The sequence below is a fragment of the Lycorma delicatula genome, chromosome 7, assembly GCF_047948215.1.
Source record: "Lycorma delicatula isolate Av1 chromosome 7, ASM4794821v1, whole genome shotgun sequence".
Lineage (NCBI taxonomy): Eukaryota > Metazoa > Arthropoda > Insecta > Hemiptera > Fulgoridae > Lycorma > Lycorma delicatula.
The window spans coordinates 123,049,605-123,071,624 of NC_134461.1; the positions used below are offsets into that span (position 1 = coordinate 123,049,605).

A 22,020-nucleotide genomic window follows, 5' to 3' on the forward strand; every position below is an offset into this window, starting at 1 on the left:
TATTCATTTTTATACACAGGAAAAATAGCTGTTTTTATATATTGTAACTTATGATATCATAATCGGATTTTCCCGCGCTGATTTAAACAAAAAATAATAATTAAATTAAAAATATAGAATATAATATAAATTACAAAAAAAGATTGATTTAGAACATATTGTTCGCATTAAATTTAGCTTATGAACAGACTATTTAGATATAAAAATAACCACATATGTTTTGTGTTTAAGTTATACGTATGTATGTTAAAAAGAATTGGGAACAAGGTTTTTAAATTCCCCTTCTTTAATCCAGACAACAGCTAATATTCCTGATAATAAACGTCGTGATATAATAAACAACTGTCCTATAGTATCAAATAATGTAAACACATAAAAAAAACCAGTCGATACATACCATATATGTATGTAAATACAATACTTGAGCCAACAAACCGTATAGAAAACTAGTACATATGTAAATGAAATAATCGAATTATATGCGGTGGCTACAAATATAAAGCGTACAAAATATGTATAACCTTAGATATGTCAAAAACCCTTAGAAATTTAGTGGTTCCTTTAATATTGTATTAAAGATACAGTACAAATTATTACATCGAAGAATATTTGAAAACCTATCGTTTAATATAATTTATAAACGTTACAAGGTCGATTCCTAGTATTTACGTAGAATATAAGCCACTTAATGTTTTTTTTTCCTACATCCCCGAGCCGGACATCCAATTAAGTACACTCGAGTCGGGGACGTGTCCTTTCCGGATCTTTTAATTGCTTGCCTCTAATCTCCAACGTAAGAACCAGGCCCGGCTATGCCGTTCCCAGCCCCCCCGCCGGAGACCGGGTTTAGGTCTTTCCTTTTGCCAGCCTCAAACCGACGGCGCAGGAGCCGAAGCCGCCAAAGTGTATCCGGGAACCCACACCACCGGCCGGGTCTCGGTCTTTCGCACCTAACGGACTCCAGGAGTCCCCGCTCCATCACGGGAAACCACACACCAGGGCATGTGAGCCCTCAGGAACGGGGCTGTCCGCCCAGCGCTACTATAAACTACACCCCTCAGTATCACAGTCGTCTTGCCTCATCTTCTTTTATTCTGATAACTGTTCTTGCAAATATTGAAAAATTATTCCAGTTTCCAGACATAGCCAAGAGCCACTCCGAGAGCTGCTCCGGTCGGGTATGCATCAAGCCATTTAATGTTGATAAATATTAAAAAAACTGGCAATTAAATTCATTGTTTCGAGGTGTTTACAATATTTTTCGAGGGATGTGTAACACACAATTCATATTCGGAAAGGGAAATTCTTATTTTATTTAAGAAATTGACTATAATTTTTATTTTCCCGGTAATAATTGCTGCTTAAGCACATAGCTATAAAGAAAAGGTATAGATATTGGCCAAACTTTATTTTTTCGCTTCTATGACGTAGTCGTAAAAAGCTAAGCGTAAGAACAATTGAAATATTTATTAAGTTATTTAAATTTCTAAAGTTTTAAACCGATCGAATTTAACGGTATGGAAATATTGTATATTATTTTTAAACAGTTTAGCCTCTTTTTTTTTGTCTTCAGTCAATTGACTGGTTTGATGCAGCTCTCCAAGATTCCCTATCTAGTGCTAGTCGTTAGTCGTTTCATTTCAGTATACCCTCTACATCCTACATCCCTAACAATTTGTTTTACACATTCCAAACGTGGCCTGCCTACACAATTTTTCCCTTCTACCTGTCCTTCCAATATTAAAGCTACTATTCCAGGATGCCTTAGTATGTGGCCTATAAGTCTGTCTCTTCTTTTAACTATATTTTTCCAAACGCTTCTTTCTTCATCTATTTGCCGCAATACCTCTTCATTTGTCACTTTATCCACCCGTCTGATTTTTAACATTCTCCTATAGCACCGCATTTTAAAAACTTCTAATATTTTCTTCTCATATACTCCGATCGTCCAAGTTTCACTTCCATATAAAGCGACGCTCCAAACATATACTTTCAAAAATCTTTTTCTGGCATTTAAATTAATTTTTGATGTAAACAAATTATATTTCTTACTGAAGGCTCGTTTCGCTTGTGCTATTCGGCATTTTATATCGCTCCTGCTTCGTCCATCTTTAGTAATTCTACTTCCCAAATAACAAAATTCTTCTACCTCCATAATATTTTCTCCTCCTATTTTCACATTCAGCGGTCCATCTTTGTTATTTCTACTACATTTCATTACTTTTGTTTTGTTCTTGTTTATTTTCACGCGATAGTTCTTGCGTAGGACTTCATCTATGCCGTTCATTGTTTCTTCTAAATCCTTTTTACTCTCGGCTAGAATTACTACATCATCAGCAAATCGTAGCATCTTTATCTTTTCACCTTGTACTTTTACTCCGAATCTAAATTGTTCTATAAATTGTAGTTTAGCCTCATATCTCGTAAACTGCTGGACTAAAATAGGTGAAATTTGATAAAAATATCTCGTTACATTCTAGGCTCTGACCTGATTTTTGACCGAATCAGACAAAGGAAAATGACAGTAACGGGCTATATTTTTTACCCTTGTTGAATAACACAGCACCAAATCAGGTCAACATCGTGAAATAAATAATTACTCCGATAAATAAACTTTCTCCTCCAAAACAAGGAGCCTGTACTTAAATATAAATCTTTTTAAATTTTTTTCTCAAAATTGAAAATCAATCAATATATTGTACTAATGTAATCGACGTAGAAAATTAAAAAAATAAATTGAGTCCCGTGGGAGCTGACTTCAGGGGCGAATCCAAGGGAGCCATGGCCTCCCAAAGACCCCAAGGCCTTGCATTTTGAAAAATCAGTTGAAAGAACTGAAACGTTTTACCAAATACTGTAATGTCAAAATAACCAGTTGCAAATTGTAACTCTGTAATAAAGTCAATATATATTTTTTCTTAATAGACAATTAAAAGACCCTGACGTCATTTGCTCTTTTCTTTATTTTTTCTCCTGTTTCGCCTCCGATAACTACCGTTCAGATAATACTTCAGAGGATGATATGTATGAGTGTAAGTGAAATGTAGTCTTGTACAGTCTTAGTTCGACCGTTCCTGAGGACGTCATTTTCTCTACAATTCATTTTCTCAACAACATGCAAATTGATATAGATCGCTTTATCGATCGATACGCTAAGATGCGTAATCATCGAGATGAATTTTATAAACAAATTATTGTATTATTTATTCTATGAAATAAAATTTGTGAAATTTTGGATTGTAACGGATTAATTGTAAATATTGAAATTAACATGTAAAATTCATTCAATTTAAATTTTCAACTTATTATTTTTTTATCTCATATTATTAAACAATTTTAACTGTTTGCACGATAATTTTGATTAAGTTGTTAGAACAATAAAATCCGAGCTTAAAGTTAACTTAACTTCTGGAGTCCCCTTGAGGGTTACTTCTAATAACTTACAAATTAATTTTTATAAATCGAAATACAATTGATGAAACCTATGCACTTTTTTGGTTTTGCCGAAACCGTTCCTTTTTGCCTCTTTTACAGCAATATTAAAGATTGGTTAAACGATTTTTCCAGTTTAAAAATAGTTCAGAATATAGTACATGCAATAAAAGTATATGAAATATTATACACCCAACGCAATCAGATGGGAGCAGTAAACTGTGACCCCTTGACCACAATGCCCCCCCCCTAAAATTCATTTGCTGGTTCCGTCCTTGCCTGACTTAAGAATTCATTTTTTAAAAAAATAATTTTTGAACATTATCTGTTTTTCAAGTTATGGCTGATATAGAAATGTTGTATGAGGTAGCTATCCAACAAAAGGAGAACAAAAAATAGAACCCAAATATTTCTTTATAATGAATTTTGTGTTTTTCCTCAATTATATTCTTCATACTGCATAGTTTTTAAGGTACAGTCATTTCTTAAAGTGAGGGTCAAATCAGACCCAAATTTTTCTAATGAGCATTTTTATATTTTTGGCAATTGTATACTAAATACTATTAGATCTTTAATATTAAAAACCCTATGGCGTGGGCGAGGAATGTTATTCTATTGTTTGCCGGTTTTTTTTAATGAGATATACGGGCATCGACTGCTATGGTTAATTATCCCGAAAAGAAAATTGTCGCGTATGAAAAATATGACGCCTGACCGGGACTCGAACCTTCGAATGAAAGGCAAAACGCTTCCACTCTGCCAGGATTAAATTTTTTTTTCGATGTCATGCTAAACACATTTCTATCATAAAATTAAATTTAAATAAATATAACCGATTTATTCTGTAAATTACTTTTGCATAGATTGACTTGAACTGTTCATTGTACATGACAATAAAGGCTACTTTAGTTTGACAAAGTAAGCGAATTTGATTCTTTTATCAAGAGAGCATTCTGCTTAAGCAATAAAGTGATTTCAAACAATTGGACCTTGTATGAACTGCATGTGGTGACATCTTGTGGCTCAATTGTGAGTTAATGGCAAAACGTTTTTGCTACATATTAATTACAGAACGTACATATTCCAGGAAATTGAAATGTGTTTAACTAGAAAGTAAGTTATTGATACACAGGTTTTAGTTACAGTTTAACTAGAAAATAAGCTTTTGAAATAGAAATACAGATTTTAATAACAACTGAAGGGCGGGTGTATAAAATAACATAATGAACGTATTTATAATTTATAAAGTAACAACAGATTTTTGTTTCACGGGTTTAGAAAATATAGTATTAGTAAAATATTACGTGTATAGTGAAATAATAAAAAAATTTTTTTCTAAAACAATAATCTTCATCGAAAAATATAAAATTATGAATATTTAGTCAGACAAATAGTTATTATAAAATTTTAGTCCAATATTTTAACTGATTAAAATTTAATTCATTACTAAAAAATTTCATCATTACTTAAAAATAACAGTTTAAATTAACAGTTCTGTTTATATGAAAAAATAAATCATCCAGAATATCTCAAAAAAATGTAGTATTGACCTACCGGAAAAAAGTGCTAAAAAAAAAATGGTGCATTTAAGTCTTTAACACGCAAATAAAAGCACAGGAGTTGAATTGAAAAAATTATTTTTTAAAACTGGTTAAAAATATAATGCAAACGTTTCATTATTTTTTAAATTATTTAGATATTAAAACACAAGAGAGATTTTATACTATGATTAATAAATTTCATTATAAAATTAAAAAAAAACATTTCAATAAATTAATTGAGACGTGAATATGTATTTTACTAATTATTTTAATTTTTTTTAAATCTTTTATTTATAGTAGTATCAACAATTAAAATCATTATCGACTTATCAGTGTAATGCAACTGTACCGGTAAATTTGTAGAACAAACTCAGGCCGACTACGCCAGAGACGTGTGGTTAATTTAAATCCAACCACCAAACAATACCGGTATCCATAATCTAGTATATTTTAATTTTATTTATGTAAAAAAAATTATTAGGGATGTAGGATGTAAGGGGTATACCGAAATGAAACGACTATCAGTAGATAGGAAATCTTGGAGAGCTGCATCAAACCAGTCAAATGACTGAAGATAAAAAAAAAATGTATTTAGTGTAGTTTTAAAAAAAAGGTATGAAACATTTAGTTTCATAATCTTAATAACATAAAGGGCGGTTATACAAAGATAAACTTTGCAAGAATAAATAAAAAATAATTATGAAAAATAACACTTAACCTATATATGGGTGACAACTTATCAAACAGTTTAAATAATTAATAATTAAAAACATGAATAATATATTAGTTGTTACCTTCATCACTGTCCGATCCATTATCAATATTAACATTGTTTGAACCAAATGCCCTTGGAAGTGACAACGATTTTGACTCACCTATAAAAAAAAAATTATATTAATTAAATGAATGCTATATTACACTTAAAAATGTAACTTAATCATAAATGTAATATTTATCTATAGAAGTTACAACGATTAAAATATATAATGAATATTTAGGAAGTTCAACGTTCCAGCCCGACAACAAATGAAAGTTTACAGTACTTACTACAAACTCAAAAAATTTCGCGTTGCTAATTTTTTTTTTTAAATAAAATTTAATTTCATTCATTATCTTAAATAAACAGTTCTACAAAAAACACGAAAATTCTATATAAATAAAAATGTAAATGTTCGTTTGTTCAAAATCTTAAATTTCCGAAAATCCTTCACCGATTTCTTTGAAATTTTGATACAACGTTGCATTCGAACACGCGCGTGTTTTTATATACCTAAGATGTCACACTTGTGACAGGTAAAAACATACTTTTTTTTAAAAAAAACAGCGCTCCCTGTCGGCCGTAAAAGTAACACAAGCTATACTCAATATTTTACGATTCCATTTCAATATTTCCGATATTATTGTCCGCTATACTCTAATAAACTTCTGGACCGATTTACCCACGGAAAAAGGGAGAAAGGGAAATAAAGAAAAATTGGAAAAGATAAAAATGGTAAAAGTTAAAAAGATAAGGGGAAAACGAGGAAAAGGAAAGGAGAAAAATAGGAAAAGGGGAAATAAGGAAAAGAGAAATGAGGGAAGGAAAGGGAAAGAGGTAAATAAAAGGGGAAAATTCGGAAAGAGATATGGTAAAAATTAAAATGGAAAAAAGGAAAGCGAGAACGAGTAAAGGGGAAAAGGGAAAGGTTAAATTTTGTGAAGTTCCGTAATGTTTATTTTGTTAAAGTTTTATCAAACTTTCAATTGTGTTCATTTAATCTGTATAAACCGACATACTTGGCGTTTATAGACCTAGAAAAGGCATTCGATAACGTAGACTGGAATAAAATGTTCAGCATTTAAAAATAATTAGGGTTCAAATACAGAGATAGAAGAACATTGCTAACATGTACAGGAACCAAACAGCAACAGTAACAATTGAAGAACATAAGAAAGAAGCCGTAATAAGAAAGGGAGTTCGACAAGGATGTTCCCTATCACCGTTACTTTTTAATCTTTACATGGAACTAGCAGTTAATGATGTTAAAGAACAGTTTAGATTCGGAGTAACAGTACAAGGTAAAAAGATAAAGATGCTACGATTTGCTGATGATATAGTAATTCTAGCCGAGAGTAAAAAGGATTTAGAAGAAACAATGAACGGCATAGATGAAGTCCTACGCAAGAACTATCGCATGAAAATAAACAAGAACAAAACAAAAGTAATGAAATGTAGTAGAAATAACAAAGATGGACCACTGAATGTGAAAATAGGAGGAGAAAAGATTACGGAGGTAGAAGAATTTTGTTATTTGGGAAGTAGAATTACTAAAGATGGACGAAGCAGGAGCGATACAAAATGCCGAATAGCACAAGCTAATCGAGCCTTCAGTAAGAAATATAATTTGTTTACATCAAAAATTAATTTAAATGTCAGGAAAAGATTTTTGAAAGTATATGTTTGGAGTGTTGCTTTATATGGAAGTGAAACTTGGACGATCGGAGTATCTGAGAAGAAAATATTAGAAGCTTTTGAAATGTTGTGCTATAGGAGAATGTTAAAAATCAGATGGGTGGATAAAGTGGCAAATAAAGAGGTACTGCGGCAAATAGATGAAGAAAGAAGCATTTGGAAAAATATAGTTAAAAGAAGAGACAGACTTATAGGCCACATACTAAGGCATCCTGGAATAGTCGCTATAATATTGGAAGGACAGGTAGAAGGGAAGCATTGTGTAGGCAGGCCACGTTTGGAATGTGTAAAACAAATTGTTAGGGATGTAGGATGTAGAGGGAATACTGAAATGAAACGACTAGCACTAGATGGGGAATCTTGGAGAGCTGCATCAAACCAGTCAAATAACTGAAGACAAAAAAAAAAAATCTGGTTATATATAATAATAGCGAAGCATTGTGAGGTCTGCTGGTTTTTAAATAAATTTTAAAATTAAACGTGTTATAAATTTCACTATTAAAAAAATAATTATAATTATCAGATCATATAATAATCATAATTTCCTTTATTGTTATTACTTCTTTTAATTTAGCGTTTTTTTGAAATTTTTTATTTTCCAAATGTGTACGATGCAATCTGTTCATGTAGTGAACAATAAGCAACACCTCATGGCCCAATAGAGGTGATACTGACTTGTAAGTAAGGTGTAGTCATGTAGAAACTTAAGACCAACCTTACCTGAAAAGTATGGTTGTTAACTGAACCCCAACCACTAAGGTATAGCGTTATCCGAACTGCCTAATATTCAAATCCGTATAAAAGCAACTAACCTTTACCAGGATTTAAATCTCAGAACATTCCAAGTTCAACATTTTCAATTCGAAAATTGGCTGTTAAACAACTGATTTCCGGCGAGTTAACCACTAGACCAGTTCGGTGGGCATATTTGAATTTGAAAAAAATTCACACAACTATAAACTAAATTAATAAGATTACCAAAAATTGAAAAACAAACATATTTTTTTGGGTAGTACATTTTGAAACGATGGAAATTTAAATTGATTGGCAAACATACAAAGCTGATAAATTTAATAAAAGGAAACGTACAGTAAAAATTATTATGGGAAAAATAAAAATCTATGTTAAGGTTCAGTAAATGAAGAAATAAATCGTTTGTTCTGATTAGTACATAATAATTAAAGGAACATTATATAGATAAATATGCAATTTCACGGATAAAATTTAAAAAAATATATAGAAACTATCCCAGCCTTTGCCGGGATGGATCATGGGAAACTGAGATAAGACTGATCAGAGAAGAATCACAAATAAGCTGTAATATGTTAATTATTTAAAATATAACCACTTGAAATAATGTTACGATAAATACATGAAGTTAGTAAATATAAAAAATAATTCACAATTCAGATGGCATTAGTGAAAATTAAACGAACACATTTTTATATACACGTGGAACGGGATGCAAAAAAAAATATTTAAAAGGTTAAAAAATCATTTTTTAAATAATTAACTTAATTTAAGATGTATAATTAAATTTACTTACGTAAAACAAGACGATTCTAATCATTATTTTCTTATAAAAGCTACTTGGTTCACCACTCACTCTACTACAAAATATATAATTCCTTCCGTTTAAGCTGGGCTTAAATATTAAATTAAATATATTTAATTTTTTAATACCTCAAAATATTTTTAAAAAACTCGTATAAAAAAATCAAATTATTCTATTTGTATTTTAAATAAATAAGTGGGAACATTTTGTTAGTAGTTTGATAATTTATTAAAAATTCCAATGGAAGCATATAGCGCTCTATCTCATAAGCCAAAATATTACATTGAGTAACCCTTCTTTTTTTCTATTTTTTCCTGTTTACCGTCCGGGTATTACTTTCCTAATTGCCGTTCAGAGAATGAATGAGAATGATATGTATGAGTGTAAATGAAGTGTAGTCTTGCACAGTCTCAGTTCGATCATTCCTGAATGTGTGGTTAATTAAAAAACTCAACCACCAAAGAACACCGGTATCCACGATCTAATATTCAAATCCGTATAAAAGTAACTGTTTTTAATAGGATTTGAACGATGGAACTATCTAACGTTGAGTTACCCTAGAACAGCTGTTGTTCAAACTCACCGGGTTGGTCTAGTGGTGAACTCGTCATCGCAAATCAGCTGATTTCGAAGTCGAGAGTTCCAGCAATCAAATCCTAGTAAAAGCAGTTACTTTTATACGAATTTGAATATTAGATCGAGGATACCGGTGTTCTTTGGTGGTTGGGTTTCAATTAACCATACATTTCAGGAATGATCGAACTGAGACTGTACAAGACTACACTTCATTTACACTCATACATATCATCCTCATTCATACTCTGAAATAATACCTGACGGTGGTTCCGGAGGCTAAATAGGAAAATAATGCTTTGTCGTTTCGTTTGATATATGTGGATACTACTATTTCTTTTAATAATAAGTGACCATTCTTTCTACAAAGATTACAGATTCTTAAACACCAACACATGAATAAGTATTTTTAATATGATAATGTTAAAAATGTAACACAAATCAGAAAGGAATAAAAAAAATCAAATCAGTTAAGTAATTAAAGAGAAAAGAAAACATTATTACTAGAATAAATCTCATAACATAATTTATACGATAAATTTGGTGCACCAAAATAAAATAATTAAAAGTATGGATACAGTAACATACAGAAAAGCAAAAAATTAATGATTAAAAAAGGAAATAATACGTAATTAATTTATATATGACTGATATTACATTAAGATGTAAAATAAGGCAGAAGGAAATGAAAACATTCTTATGTCACTATTTAAAGTGTAATAATAGTAAAAATATTAGTCCAGTCTAATAATTACACTGTTACTATTGGTTAATCATCCTATTGGTCAGTTCCCCCAACCAATCGTAATATTTGTTCAAAACTATTTTCCTACTTTAATTGCAATAAAATAGGAATTACATAAGTTTCGTTGCGCCAATAAAATTTATTATTGTTTAATTTAGTACATACTCGTACGTACCAAAAAAAAGTCTTAAACCATAATCGTTCAATTTAAGTGAAGAATAAGTAATAATACGAAATAAATAGAGGATCATAAACAGTAATTTAGATCATGAAAATATGATTCGACTTACCAGTAATATATTTCATTCTACCGCTCACTTAAGTGGTAAGATAAAATTAACAAGTTGTGATCATAGTATTTTTTTATTGAGGCCACCTGATGAATAGTACCGCTAATAGTAATTATAATATTTATAAAATAATTCTATCCGCTATAAAATACTCTTTTATTTCAACATAAACTATAACATAGTTTATGTTGATAAGTATCATGATAAAGAAGGCTCAATTAATTTATTTATTCGATTATGTTTGCTATTAAACTGGCTAGTAGTTATTTAATTTAATAAAGTCTAGACAACAAGAGATCTACAATAAGAATCAATTTTAATCTAAAACGAAACTAACTGAAGAAAACTAATAATAAGTTGTGTTAACATTTATTTGAAATTTCTATTATTGTTACAATTAACTTTTTTTTTAGTAATTTTAACAATTTATAATAGGAATTAAGAATGGTGAAATAGAGTTCTTTTTTTTACTTCCTTGTATTGTGATCGCGAAAAATTTCGGTTTTCCGATTTCAACGGAAATATCCATTTTGACCATCCCTGAATCCATTTTGACTAGTTTCGGCGTGACGTCTGTATGTACGTATGCTTTTATCTCGCATTATTCAAGAACGATTAGCCGTAGAATGTTGAAATTTTGTATTTAGGACTTTTGTAACATCTAGTTGTGCACCTCCTCTTTTGTTTGCAATCGACTAAACCAAAAGTGTTAAAAAAAAAGCCCCAAAAAAAGTTTAGATTTTGGACTTTTTCTTAACTGCAGTAATAAATCCCCCATTGAGAGCTTTTCAACGATATATCATAAGTGGTACTTATTTTCATTTATGCCAGAGTTACAGCCAAATAAAATTTTTATTAATGAAATATCTTATAAGGGGAAGGCACATCGGTTCGAAACACACTCTTCATTTCCTTTTTTTTAAATTCAAATATATTGATTTATTAATAAATCTGTGATTGTAAAAAGGTTTTAAAATAAATAGCATTTCAGTAATAATAGTAAATATATATATATATATATATATATATATATATATATATATATATGAAAAAAAAGAAATTTTTTATTAAAGAATTTGAAGATCGTATTCCGCTTTCAAAAGAAGTAAGTTTAAATGAAGTGCATCAAAAAATATGTATATGTAATTTAATAGGCGAACAAGAAAGTCATGTGCTGTCCACATCAATTTTTTTTTTAATTTAAAAATTCTTTTTTAATGTTCAGAAATAACTTACATTTATATTTTGTACAATAATAAGTTATCTATTGTAAGAATATAAAAAATACTACCTTATAGAAATTATCAAAAAAAAAACTAGTATATCCTTGTTTCATTTAAACTTTAAATGTGTTATATTACATACACACCAAAGTTAAGACTGAAATATTTCGGCAACCGTAAGTTAACAAAAAATTCATTTTTGGATGTACATTTTTTCTTTATTTTTAGCTCTGAAATCACCTTTCGAAATAGTGTCTATTCTTGATGAAATATTCTGTATGGAAAAATTTATAAACAAATTATCAGTAAATTTTGGGAGCAAAAATCTTGATATAAAAATTCACGGAAACTGATAAGAGTGATTCATATATTTTTTTTTTTTGCTTGGTGATTTCGCCACATAAGCTAAGCTCGTCTGTGGGATAAAGAGATGGAATTTTGTAGCGTATGAAAAATGACAAAGCGGTACTCGAACCGGGACCTCCGGATGAAAAGCCGCGTCGCTACCACTCCACCACGGGGATCTTATATTATATACATTATTTTAGCTGAAACTAAAATAGTTATATTAAATACTGAACACATACACACAACAGTGATGTTCACATGATTTTCATAAGTTGTACTGACACATCCCTAAACAACGTATTTTAACGTAAAATACGAGATGAGATTCACTGTTGACAGAATAAATTTATGCTAAAATTAATGAACAGAAATTTCATTCCAATTATAAATAATATAAAGGAAGATAATTAATAAAACAAGTACATAAACACGTATGATAAGGAAAATATGATATACAAATTAAAAATTAAAGGTTAAACTTTAGTGTTAGAAACCAAGAAATAATGACAGATAAAAGGAAAATTATAAATAAATGAACAGTGGAATCGTTAGTTCGTGTAATACAGTGAACAAAATCATAATCCTTTTTTTATCGTTAAGTAAATAACAAAATAGTTTTAAAATAATTATTTATTCCTTCTCAAAAAACTAAACTTTAAATTTCAGTAAACAATCATTAGTTGTCTTCATTACAATTTAAAATACAGATACACTAGTTATGTAGTCAACCATTTTAATAACAGCTGCACAACGTCGATCGTTTCTCCTTAACAAACATTATTCATTCTTGTTAAAATATAGAAGTTTCTTCATAAATAACGAAGCACGTATAAGTAAATTTTCAGTTAAAGCCAACATTAAATACTCTTATCTAAAATGGATACAACGACCTTCAAATAGAAATATACACAAAGAGTTTAAGTACATGAATATGTATAACTAATTTTTAAATATAGTGAGATAAGTCTAATTATTATACTATCATTATTTGAAATAATTTTACACGTATAATTTTAGTACAGTTTTAAAAAATTGATATTACGATATAAGTAAGTGAACACTAAATTAGAAAGAGTAATCTGGAATAACAGCACGCAAGGGTAGAAATGAGAAAAAACTCCTCACTGCATTATTTCCTGAATAAATAATACACTTTACATCATAAAAAACCTATTAAAAATACATCTAAAAAAACGTTATTCCGTAAAGATACCACGAATACTCGCGAGCGAGCGCTTAAAGAAAAACACCTACAAATCACTGAAGTTTAGGTACACGTAATAAAATAAATATACTACTCGAAAAATATACAAGTACATAATAATATTGCTAAGTGACAGGCTATTATCCTAAATATTACATTTCAACAGTTTGTTTTATCTAGATTTAGGCCAACTAATACTCAATTGTGATGTCAACTAAACACCATATCAAAGTAACAATAGCTTTAATTAAATATTAATTACACACGATATATATATATATATATATATATATATAATAAAAATAAAATCAGTTACTGTTAATAGGTTTTTTTTAATCTCCGGGACCACCGTTAAGTATTGTTTTAGAGGATGAGATTAAGATTAATGACAAGAAGCTTGTGAAAATTCCATGCCTGACCGAGATTCGAACTCGAGATCTCCGGATGAAAGGCCGAGACGCTACCACTCGTACCACAGAGGCCGGCTACTGCTAATAGTTGAATGGCGTTAATGGTACATCAGATTTATCGTTCATTTTTTAAAATATTTATAATATAATTAAGAAATTGAAATAAAATATTTTTAATTCTTGTTGACAAAATAGTAAATGTAATACATTCAGATGGCGTGAATAATTAAAGAGATACGATTACCGTACTACCTGATGTTTTCTTTTATTTCGAACTCTATGTAGAACCTGTACAAGAAAGATTCCGTGGATAAATTCTTACTAAATATCATACAAACGATTGCGGAAGCTGTGAGTCAATGCTTTTTGTCCATTACACAAAGGATGTTTACAGGTCTTGGCATCCTCAACTTGAACTTATTGAAGACCGATCGATGTTAAAGGAGTGCAAAATGGGAAATAAAAAAAAAATAGGTGAGTAATAAGAAAGGACAATCTTCAATCAGAGAACTTCAGAAAAAGACAAATAATTCTAATACAAACAGGGTAGAGTTCTGGTTAAGATCAACCTCTCTTGAAAGAACAATCTATACAACGGATGGCTAAATATTCAACAGAGCAATAAATAAACTGCTCAGTTATAATATTAAATGTCTAAAGTAGTCCAAATTCAATAATTTAATTAATTCGATTTTTTTTGGTTTATATGTATCGCTACTTCTCTGACAAGATGATTATGAAAACGAATCCAATTTTTTTTTTTTTTTTTTTTTTTTTTTTTACTTACTATAATTACTAATTACAGTTAAATCAATATCACTAAAAGGCTTTTTATTCTTTTTTAAATTGCTATTATAACATTTGAACTTGTAATAACATTATATACACCACTATTGTATTAATACATATTCAATCATTGACGGCTGGCGCAAGACTGCCTAACAAGAGAACATTAGAAAATTCATTTAATTAAGAGTAACAAAAAAGTAAAAATATGGCAGGCATGCAACCTGAGCTAACGAGTAACAAAAAAATTGAGCTATTTAAATGAGGTTATTTAATTTTTAAATGAAGGTTAGCATCCCTGCTAAATTTTCACTTTTTTGTTACTCCATAAATTTTCTATATTTTTAACTTATTGAACCGTATAGTTAAGAATATGTACAAGTATTATGTCGTAAGTAATATTAATAACCCCATAAAAAACAAAAATTTCGGGGAAAGGAAAGTGATTTGTAAAAATCTATTTAATTACCATACTGCAATTATTAAAATTCTATAGCGAAATATTATTGAGAAAAATCGTCTTTTTTAATTCAGAATGGTCTAACAAAAAAAAAACAAAAAAAAAAAAAAAAAAAAAAAAAAACGTACTGCTTACCTAAAAAACGATGTAACAAATTGATCTATATATTTGGATTCTTAGAATCCCGAAGTCATTTAATTTAATAACACAACAAAAGTAAACAAGAATAAAGAAAGAACACGTAATGTTAAAAGGAAACATTACATTTTATTTCTCCTCCCACTGAACTCTGTTAGAATGCCATTCACGTATGCGTAACCCTCTACTCCATCCTCTCACCCAACCAATTATCTACCACCCGTATCGTTTGCCGCTTCGAACCAATCAAACGCTTTCTTACACAGATCGCAGTAACTGCGACTATGAAGTAGAAGGAGGGACTAGACGGTGAAAGAAAGAATGGATAATTAGGGGTTATGTTACAATGTTCCAAAATTTATTTCGAGCCGGCCTTCGTGGTGCAAGTAGTAGCGTCTCGGTCTTAAACCAGGAGGTCACGGGTTCGAATCCCGGTCAGACATGGCATTTTCACAAACGCTACAATTCATTCATCTCATCATCTGAAGTAATACTTAACTGTGGACCCGGAGGTTAAAAAAAAAAAAAAAATTCAAAATGGCCAACCTATGGAGATAAGGATAAGGACCTTGCAGGATAAGGACAGTTGCAATCATGGATAAATTGGTTTCACGGAATTAGTGAGATCACACAATGAATTCTTAATATCCGTATCTATCTACGGTGAAGAATTCCAAATATACTTTTTATAATACAAGGAATAAACTTGCAAATCAGATTTGCTTTCTTAGAAAGTAATGATATGTTAAACATTATTTTCTTAGTAGGATTGGCATGGGAGACTTATTATTCAAATAATGGCTACATAGAATGCATTAAACGGTCATCTACACAGTTTTGTTATTCAACCTTATTAACATACGCTCGAAATCTTAAAATAAAAAAAAAATCTTGACTGCGCGGTAATATAAACTTTTTAATATATGCTACTTAGTTTAAATTATTAAGCTATAGAAAATCTTTTTTTTTTTGGACATTCAGTAAATGTATGAAATGTAGTATTACTTATTAGGTTTCACGATTAGGAGTGGATATCAGGTCAGGGAGAAAAGGTTCAATGAATCTAAATTCGAATGGCAATTGGTTTACGTACGACTGAGACGGTAAAAATAAGAATACTGGTTTTGGATTATGGATGCATTTAAGTATCTTAACAATAAATTGATGAAATGTAGAGATCTTATGCATTTGTTAGGAGTGCAAATAAATATTTAAATAGCAATTACTGCATAAAAAATTTTTATCAACAGAACTAAAAATTTACATTTTCAACCAAGCATTAACAATTTACATCATTACCACGTCGATTGCATTTTGTAGCAACTTGGATCTTATTAAAAAAGGATGAAAAATAATTAAATTATTATTGAGAATAAAATTTATAAGCCATTGTAAGAAAGTTATAAATAGCGAAGAAGAAAGCGAGAATTTAGAGAGCTGTGCAGAGAATCTTAACATAATTCCAGAATCAAAAGTAGAATATTGGATTGAGTAGGAGTCTGGTCTAACCTAATCGGATAAGAAAAACAGAATATAGGATAAATGGATAGAAAAGACAAAATGAAACAAACCGTTTTGGGATGATCAAAACTGATGTGAATTGATAAGTTGAAGAAAGATGGAAGTAAATCTAAAGACGGACAGACGGCAGGCAAGAAGAGATGGAAAGGACTAATTGATGAAACCAAACACAAACTTTGATTTGTATGCTCATAGCATTAAGACTTGAGCAAGTAAGTAAATTAAATTCTGGGCAAGACTGTAAACTACTTCGTCCTTTCTCACCACCCATCCCTTTTCTTTAGGTCTGACCGTATTAAATTCTCGTGTTGAGGATGTTGATGATGCCTAACCTTCCAGGCAGTATATCCTTGGTGTTTTATAAGGGGAACTGTTTTCTAATAAAAAATAACTGTACACTTTGAAAAAATTGATTAATTCCGTGATAAAAATGTTTAAAAATCATACAATTCATTATTATTATAAAATAAAAATTTATCAAAGTTATGAAAATAAAATAAATTAACAAAAAAATAAATGTTTAAAAAATACAATGCACACTTTCCTTATTTGAAATGTTCTTGCATTTTAAATATATTAATCATTTTCAAAATTATAAGTCAATTTTTATGTTATATCTGTTAATTTAAAATAAAATTACAGAATTTTAGTCAAGAAAATCATTAAGAAGTTCGTTATAACTTCGCCGGTAAGAGTTCGCAGAACGGCACGGCGAAGTCAACGAACTATTTTACCAATTCTAAACATGACCTAACCTAAAAATGAAATGAAAATGGGGGAAAAAATAAAAAATAAGCATGAAAACATTATATTTCAGTTCAGTTAGACCAGTAATAAAGAATAATTTCAAAAAATACCTCGAATTTTGTTAGACAACGTTTTTTCTTCCATTTGATGAACCGCGGGACTCGAATATGTCACTTTTTCCTCAAAAAGGTGGGTTTATGAATTGCGCCGCTCGTTAACAGTAGTTGATAGTACTAGGTAGCGTACAAAAACTTGATAATGTACTTAAAGTAATAAAATTAAAAAAAAATTACTACAGCTTGTTTTAATAATAAAGCTCTTATATAAATGAAAGTACTGAAGATTAAACAATTTTTTTAATTCCCATCACATCATTAAAAAAATAATAAAAGTAATGTTAGTTTACAAGAGATTATAGCTGCTAATATAACAGAAAAAACACGAATAGTAGAAAAGTGTTACAAATGTGGCAACAAAGATTTGTTACATAAAACAGAAATAAATTCGATTGGTAAAATTTTTATTCTACAATTAGAACTAATATTTGAACTAATTGATGAAGAAATAAAAAAAAGTTCATGTAATAATAATAATAATAATAATAATAATAATAATAATAATAATAATATAAAAAGTGTGTCCACGGATACGATAAAAATCGAGGGTTACACTTACAAAGTAATAACTGCAATATTAGATCACGGATCATCGATTCGTGATGGTCATTGTACTAGTTTTATTAAAAAAGGAAAAATATGGTATGAAGTGAATGATATGACTATCGACAAAAAGATTGGCCGAGAAATTCAAAAATCTATGTTTCTTCTAGAAAGACAATAAATTTTATTAACTCCACAAGATAACAATCAGTAATTCTAAAAAAAAAATAAAAGAATAATCTAACAAAACGTAGTGATATCCAAAATTACAATGAAATTGTAAACCGTACGGTAAGAGTCCCGCAGAAATAATTTTTTCCGCTCAAAAAACAAAAACCTCTGTAATACAAATAAAAATTGTTTTTAACAAAATAATATTGTTATCAAAAAAGGTAAGACACTACACATTTCTATTATCAAAATCTGTTATTAATTTAGAATTTTATTTAAAAAAAAAAAAATTTTAAATATATCTAAGCGACAATAAATATACAATAATATATAAACAATGTTTAAGCGTTCCATATAATAAGCAAAAAATAAATAAAAAATGTTACAATACTCTTATCGGCCCGATTTCGTTGTTTAATAAATGAAATCGGACCGGTAAGAGTTTTGCAACATTTTTTTCTATTTTTTGCTTATTGTATGGAACGCTTAAACATTTTTTATTGTTTATTATTGTGTATATATTGTCGATTACAAATATTTAACATGTATTTTTTTTTAAACAAAATCCTAAATTAACAGATTTTGATAATAGAAATGTCTTACCTTTTTTTATATCCGTTTCATTTTGTTAAAAAAAAATTTATTTATATTACAGAGATTTTTGTTTTTTGAGCGGAAGAAGTAATATCTGCGAGAGACTTACCGGACGGTATACAATTTTATTGTAATTTTTTTGGAAAAAAATACACGTATAAAGATGATGATGTAAAAATTCACTAAAACTACAATATCTAGTGAGTTATGGAGAACAAAAAACAATTCCCTATTTATCCTCTAATACCATTAAAATTCGTTCAAAAATAAAATAGTAGTACTGAAAAATAATAATACATTAGCTACCCTAAAATTCTACCTAATAAATAAAAACATAAACCTTTCATAAAAACTGATTTTTATTCCCTTCTTTAAACATTAAGAACTTTTATTTATGGTTCATCTGGTAGTCATTAAGTTTTTGAAACCCTTCACAGACGTTTCTCACATGTTACACAACTCAAGGGTGACTAATATTACTCGAACATAATAATTTTGTTATCTTTTAAAATATGTTTAATATCGTATTTAAGATTTAAAAGATGACAAGGTTTTTAGAATTTAATGATTTAAAATGCTACTAATATAACATTTATTTATTTTCCTTTCTAACCAGTAGTTTTCCAAACTTTTCCGGCCTTAAACAAAAAGATCTGTTATATTTAAGAACGATTAAAAATTAATTTAACAATATTAAGTTCGACAATATTTAACTTTACTGATTTATGTGGGACGTAATGTAGATGTATGTATTTGTACGAGTAAAACTATATAGTTAAAGTACCAGCAGTAACAACAGTTCATACAATCGTTACATCGGATCTGAAATTATTTGTTATCTCAATTCTTAAGAAGCAAATTCTAAAAATGTTTTTTTTTTTATAAAATATACTTTCTTCCGTTCAGTAGTGTCTAAAATCTAGTTATATCTAATACACTTAAAATTTTGGAAAATCTATGAAATGATTTATAACAAAAAAATTTGCCTTACGAGATCAAAATAAGCTATATATAACTTGTAACTTGAAGAATCAGAGGAGAAAATTATATAATTTTATTTAATTATATTACTTTAATAAATTACATAAAAACTTCAGAAATTACATGTGAGTTTTTATTATTAATTATAAACCTTTTTATTGGAAAAAACGGAAATTTTAAAAGAAAATCAAAAGATGTAACTATAAACCTTTCCAGTTATTATTATCCAGACCACCGGATTGGTTTAGTGGTGAACGCGTCTTCCCAAATCAGCTGATTTGGAAGTCGAGAATTCCAGCGTTTGAGAGTTGCACGGATTTGAATACTAGATCGTGGATACCGGTGTTCTTTGGTGGTTGGGTTTCAATTAACCACACATCTCAGGAATGGTCGAACTGAGAATGTACAAGACTACACTTCATTTACACTCATACATCATCCTCATTCATCCTCTGAAGTAATACCTGAACGGTAATTCCTGGAGGCTAAACAGGAAAAGAACGCCTTTAATATGGAAAGTCCTTGATTTGAATTCCGGTTAATCCACTTCAATACATTGAAATTTAAATAATATTAAAATTCGGCTTAAATGTAAACCGAATATAGTAAAATAGACACATACTGAATGCAAATTCGTACACCATTTTACGATTGGATGAAATTTAATTTCCATAGAACAATCATAAAACCATAGTTTAAAAAGACAAGGAGAGACGTAATAAGCTTACATAAGGTCATTTACTTTTACTGACATCTGTTGATCGGTGGATGGAAGGGAAGACCAATCAACGGCAATTACAGTGAATGAGGAGAAATAAATCTTACTAAATAATAACAGTTCTCTAGTTCCAACTACTACAAAGAAGTATTAAATATTAATAAATATTTCATATAAGTATTTATGTTTATTAAGCGTAGGCTACATTTCATATAAATACATATGATCGTAAACTAATAAACATTAATAGTATTGTAATAAGTAAAGCATCAAGTATAAAGTATGTTTTTATAAGGTGCGAAGATAAAATGATACTGATCTTTATTTGAAGCACCTTTAAAATATGCATTCATCATCGCAAAATCAGTTGATTTTCGAAGTAGAGAATTCTAAGGTTCGAGTCCTTGTTGCTTTTATATGGATTTGAATGGTAGACTGTGGATACCGGTGTTCTTTAGTGGTTCGGCTTCAATTAACCACACGTCTCAGGAGTGGTCGGCCTGAGTCTGACTACAAATTTATCAGTACATTCACAATTACACGGCAGACTGCCCACAGATGCCTTGACATCTCTGCAGAGTACTATTGATATCATGTTTTGTGCTTTTACGCAGTAACTTGGAATATAAGAATAAATATATATTTAAAATTATCATTTATATAAATATGTATATATACTTTAAATTTAGTTTTTCAAACATGGCACCGTTTGGTGTAACTATTATATATATAATTTTAAAAAATCAGCTTACCAAATTCCGGTTTAATTTCCTCGAGCGCTTTCGGCTATTTTGCCATCTTCAAGAGGAATACGATTATGATTATTATTTTAAAACTGCCATAATTGTTTTATATATATATATATATATATATATATATATATATATATATAACAATTTATTGACATTTTATTATTCGTAAAAAGTTACAGTTTAAGTCTAAGTGGCATCCGCTAAATTACTCAAATGTTATGAAACAACAACAATAGCAATTGAGAAACTATTACAATACGGACGGAATCACTTAGACTTAAACTTTAATTTTTGACGAATAATAAAATGACGATCAATTGTTACATATATAATTCAATTATGGTAGTTTTATAATTTTAATCATAATTAAATTCCTCTTGAAGATGGCAGAATAGCCGAAAGCGCTCGAGGAAATTAAACCGGAATTTGGTAAGCTGTTGTTTAAAATTATATATATATAGACAGAGTGTCCAATAAAGACGAGGCCAAACTTTAGGAAGTGATTATACTTAACATACTGAAGAAAGAATGTCCACTGAACATAGATCCGAAAACACATATTTTTCTCTGTCCGCCATTTTGTCTTTAAAAAAAATTGATTTTTCAAGAACGGTTGGATATAACGCAATAAAATTTTGTACTTTATTTTAAACTAACATTTTTTAATAGGAAAATAAATAACGATACTCTTCGTTGACAAAATATGGCGGTCAATTTTCC

At 29.3% G+C, this 22,020-nt stretch overlaps 1 protein-coding gene across 2 annotated transcripts in view; it reads right to left on the reverse strand.

Moving 5' to 3' along the window:
• Positions 1–22,020, reverse strand: part of raskol (Ras GTPase-activating protein raskol) — a 666,892-nt gene that overhangs the window by 301,375 nt on the left and 343,497 nt on the right. For both annotated transcript variants that reach the window (XM_075370951.1, XM_075370952.1), the window contains exon 3: positions 5,768–5,848. In XM_075370951.1, coding sequence (XP_075227066.1) covers positions 5,768–5,848 — 81 coding nt within the window. The remainder of the gene's footprint in view (positions 1–5,767; positions 5,849–22,020) is intronic.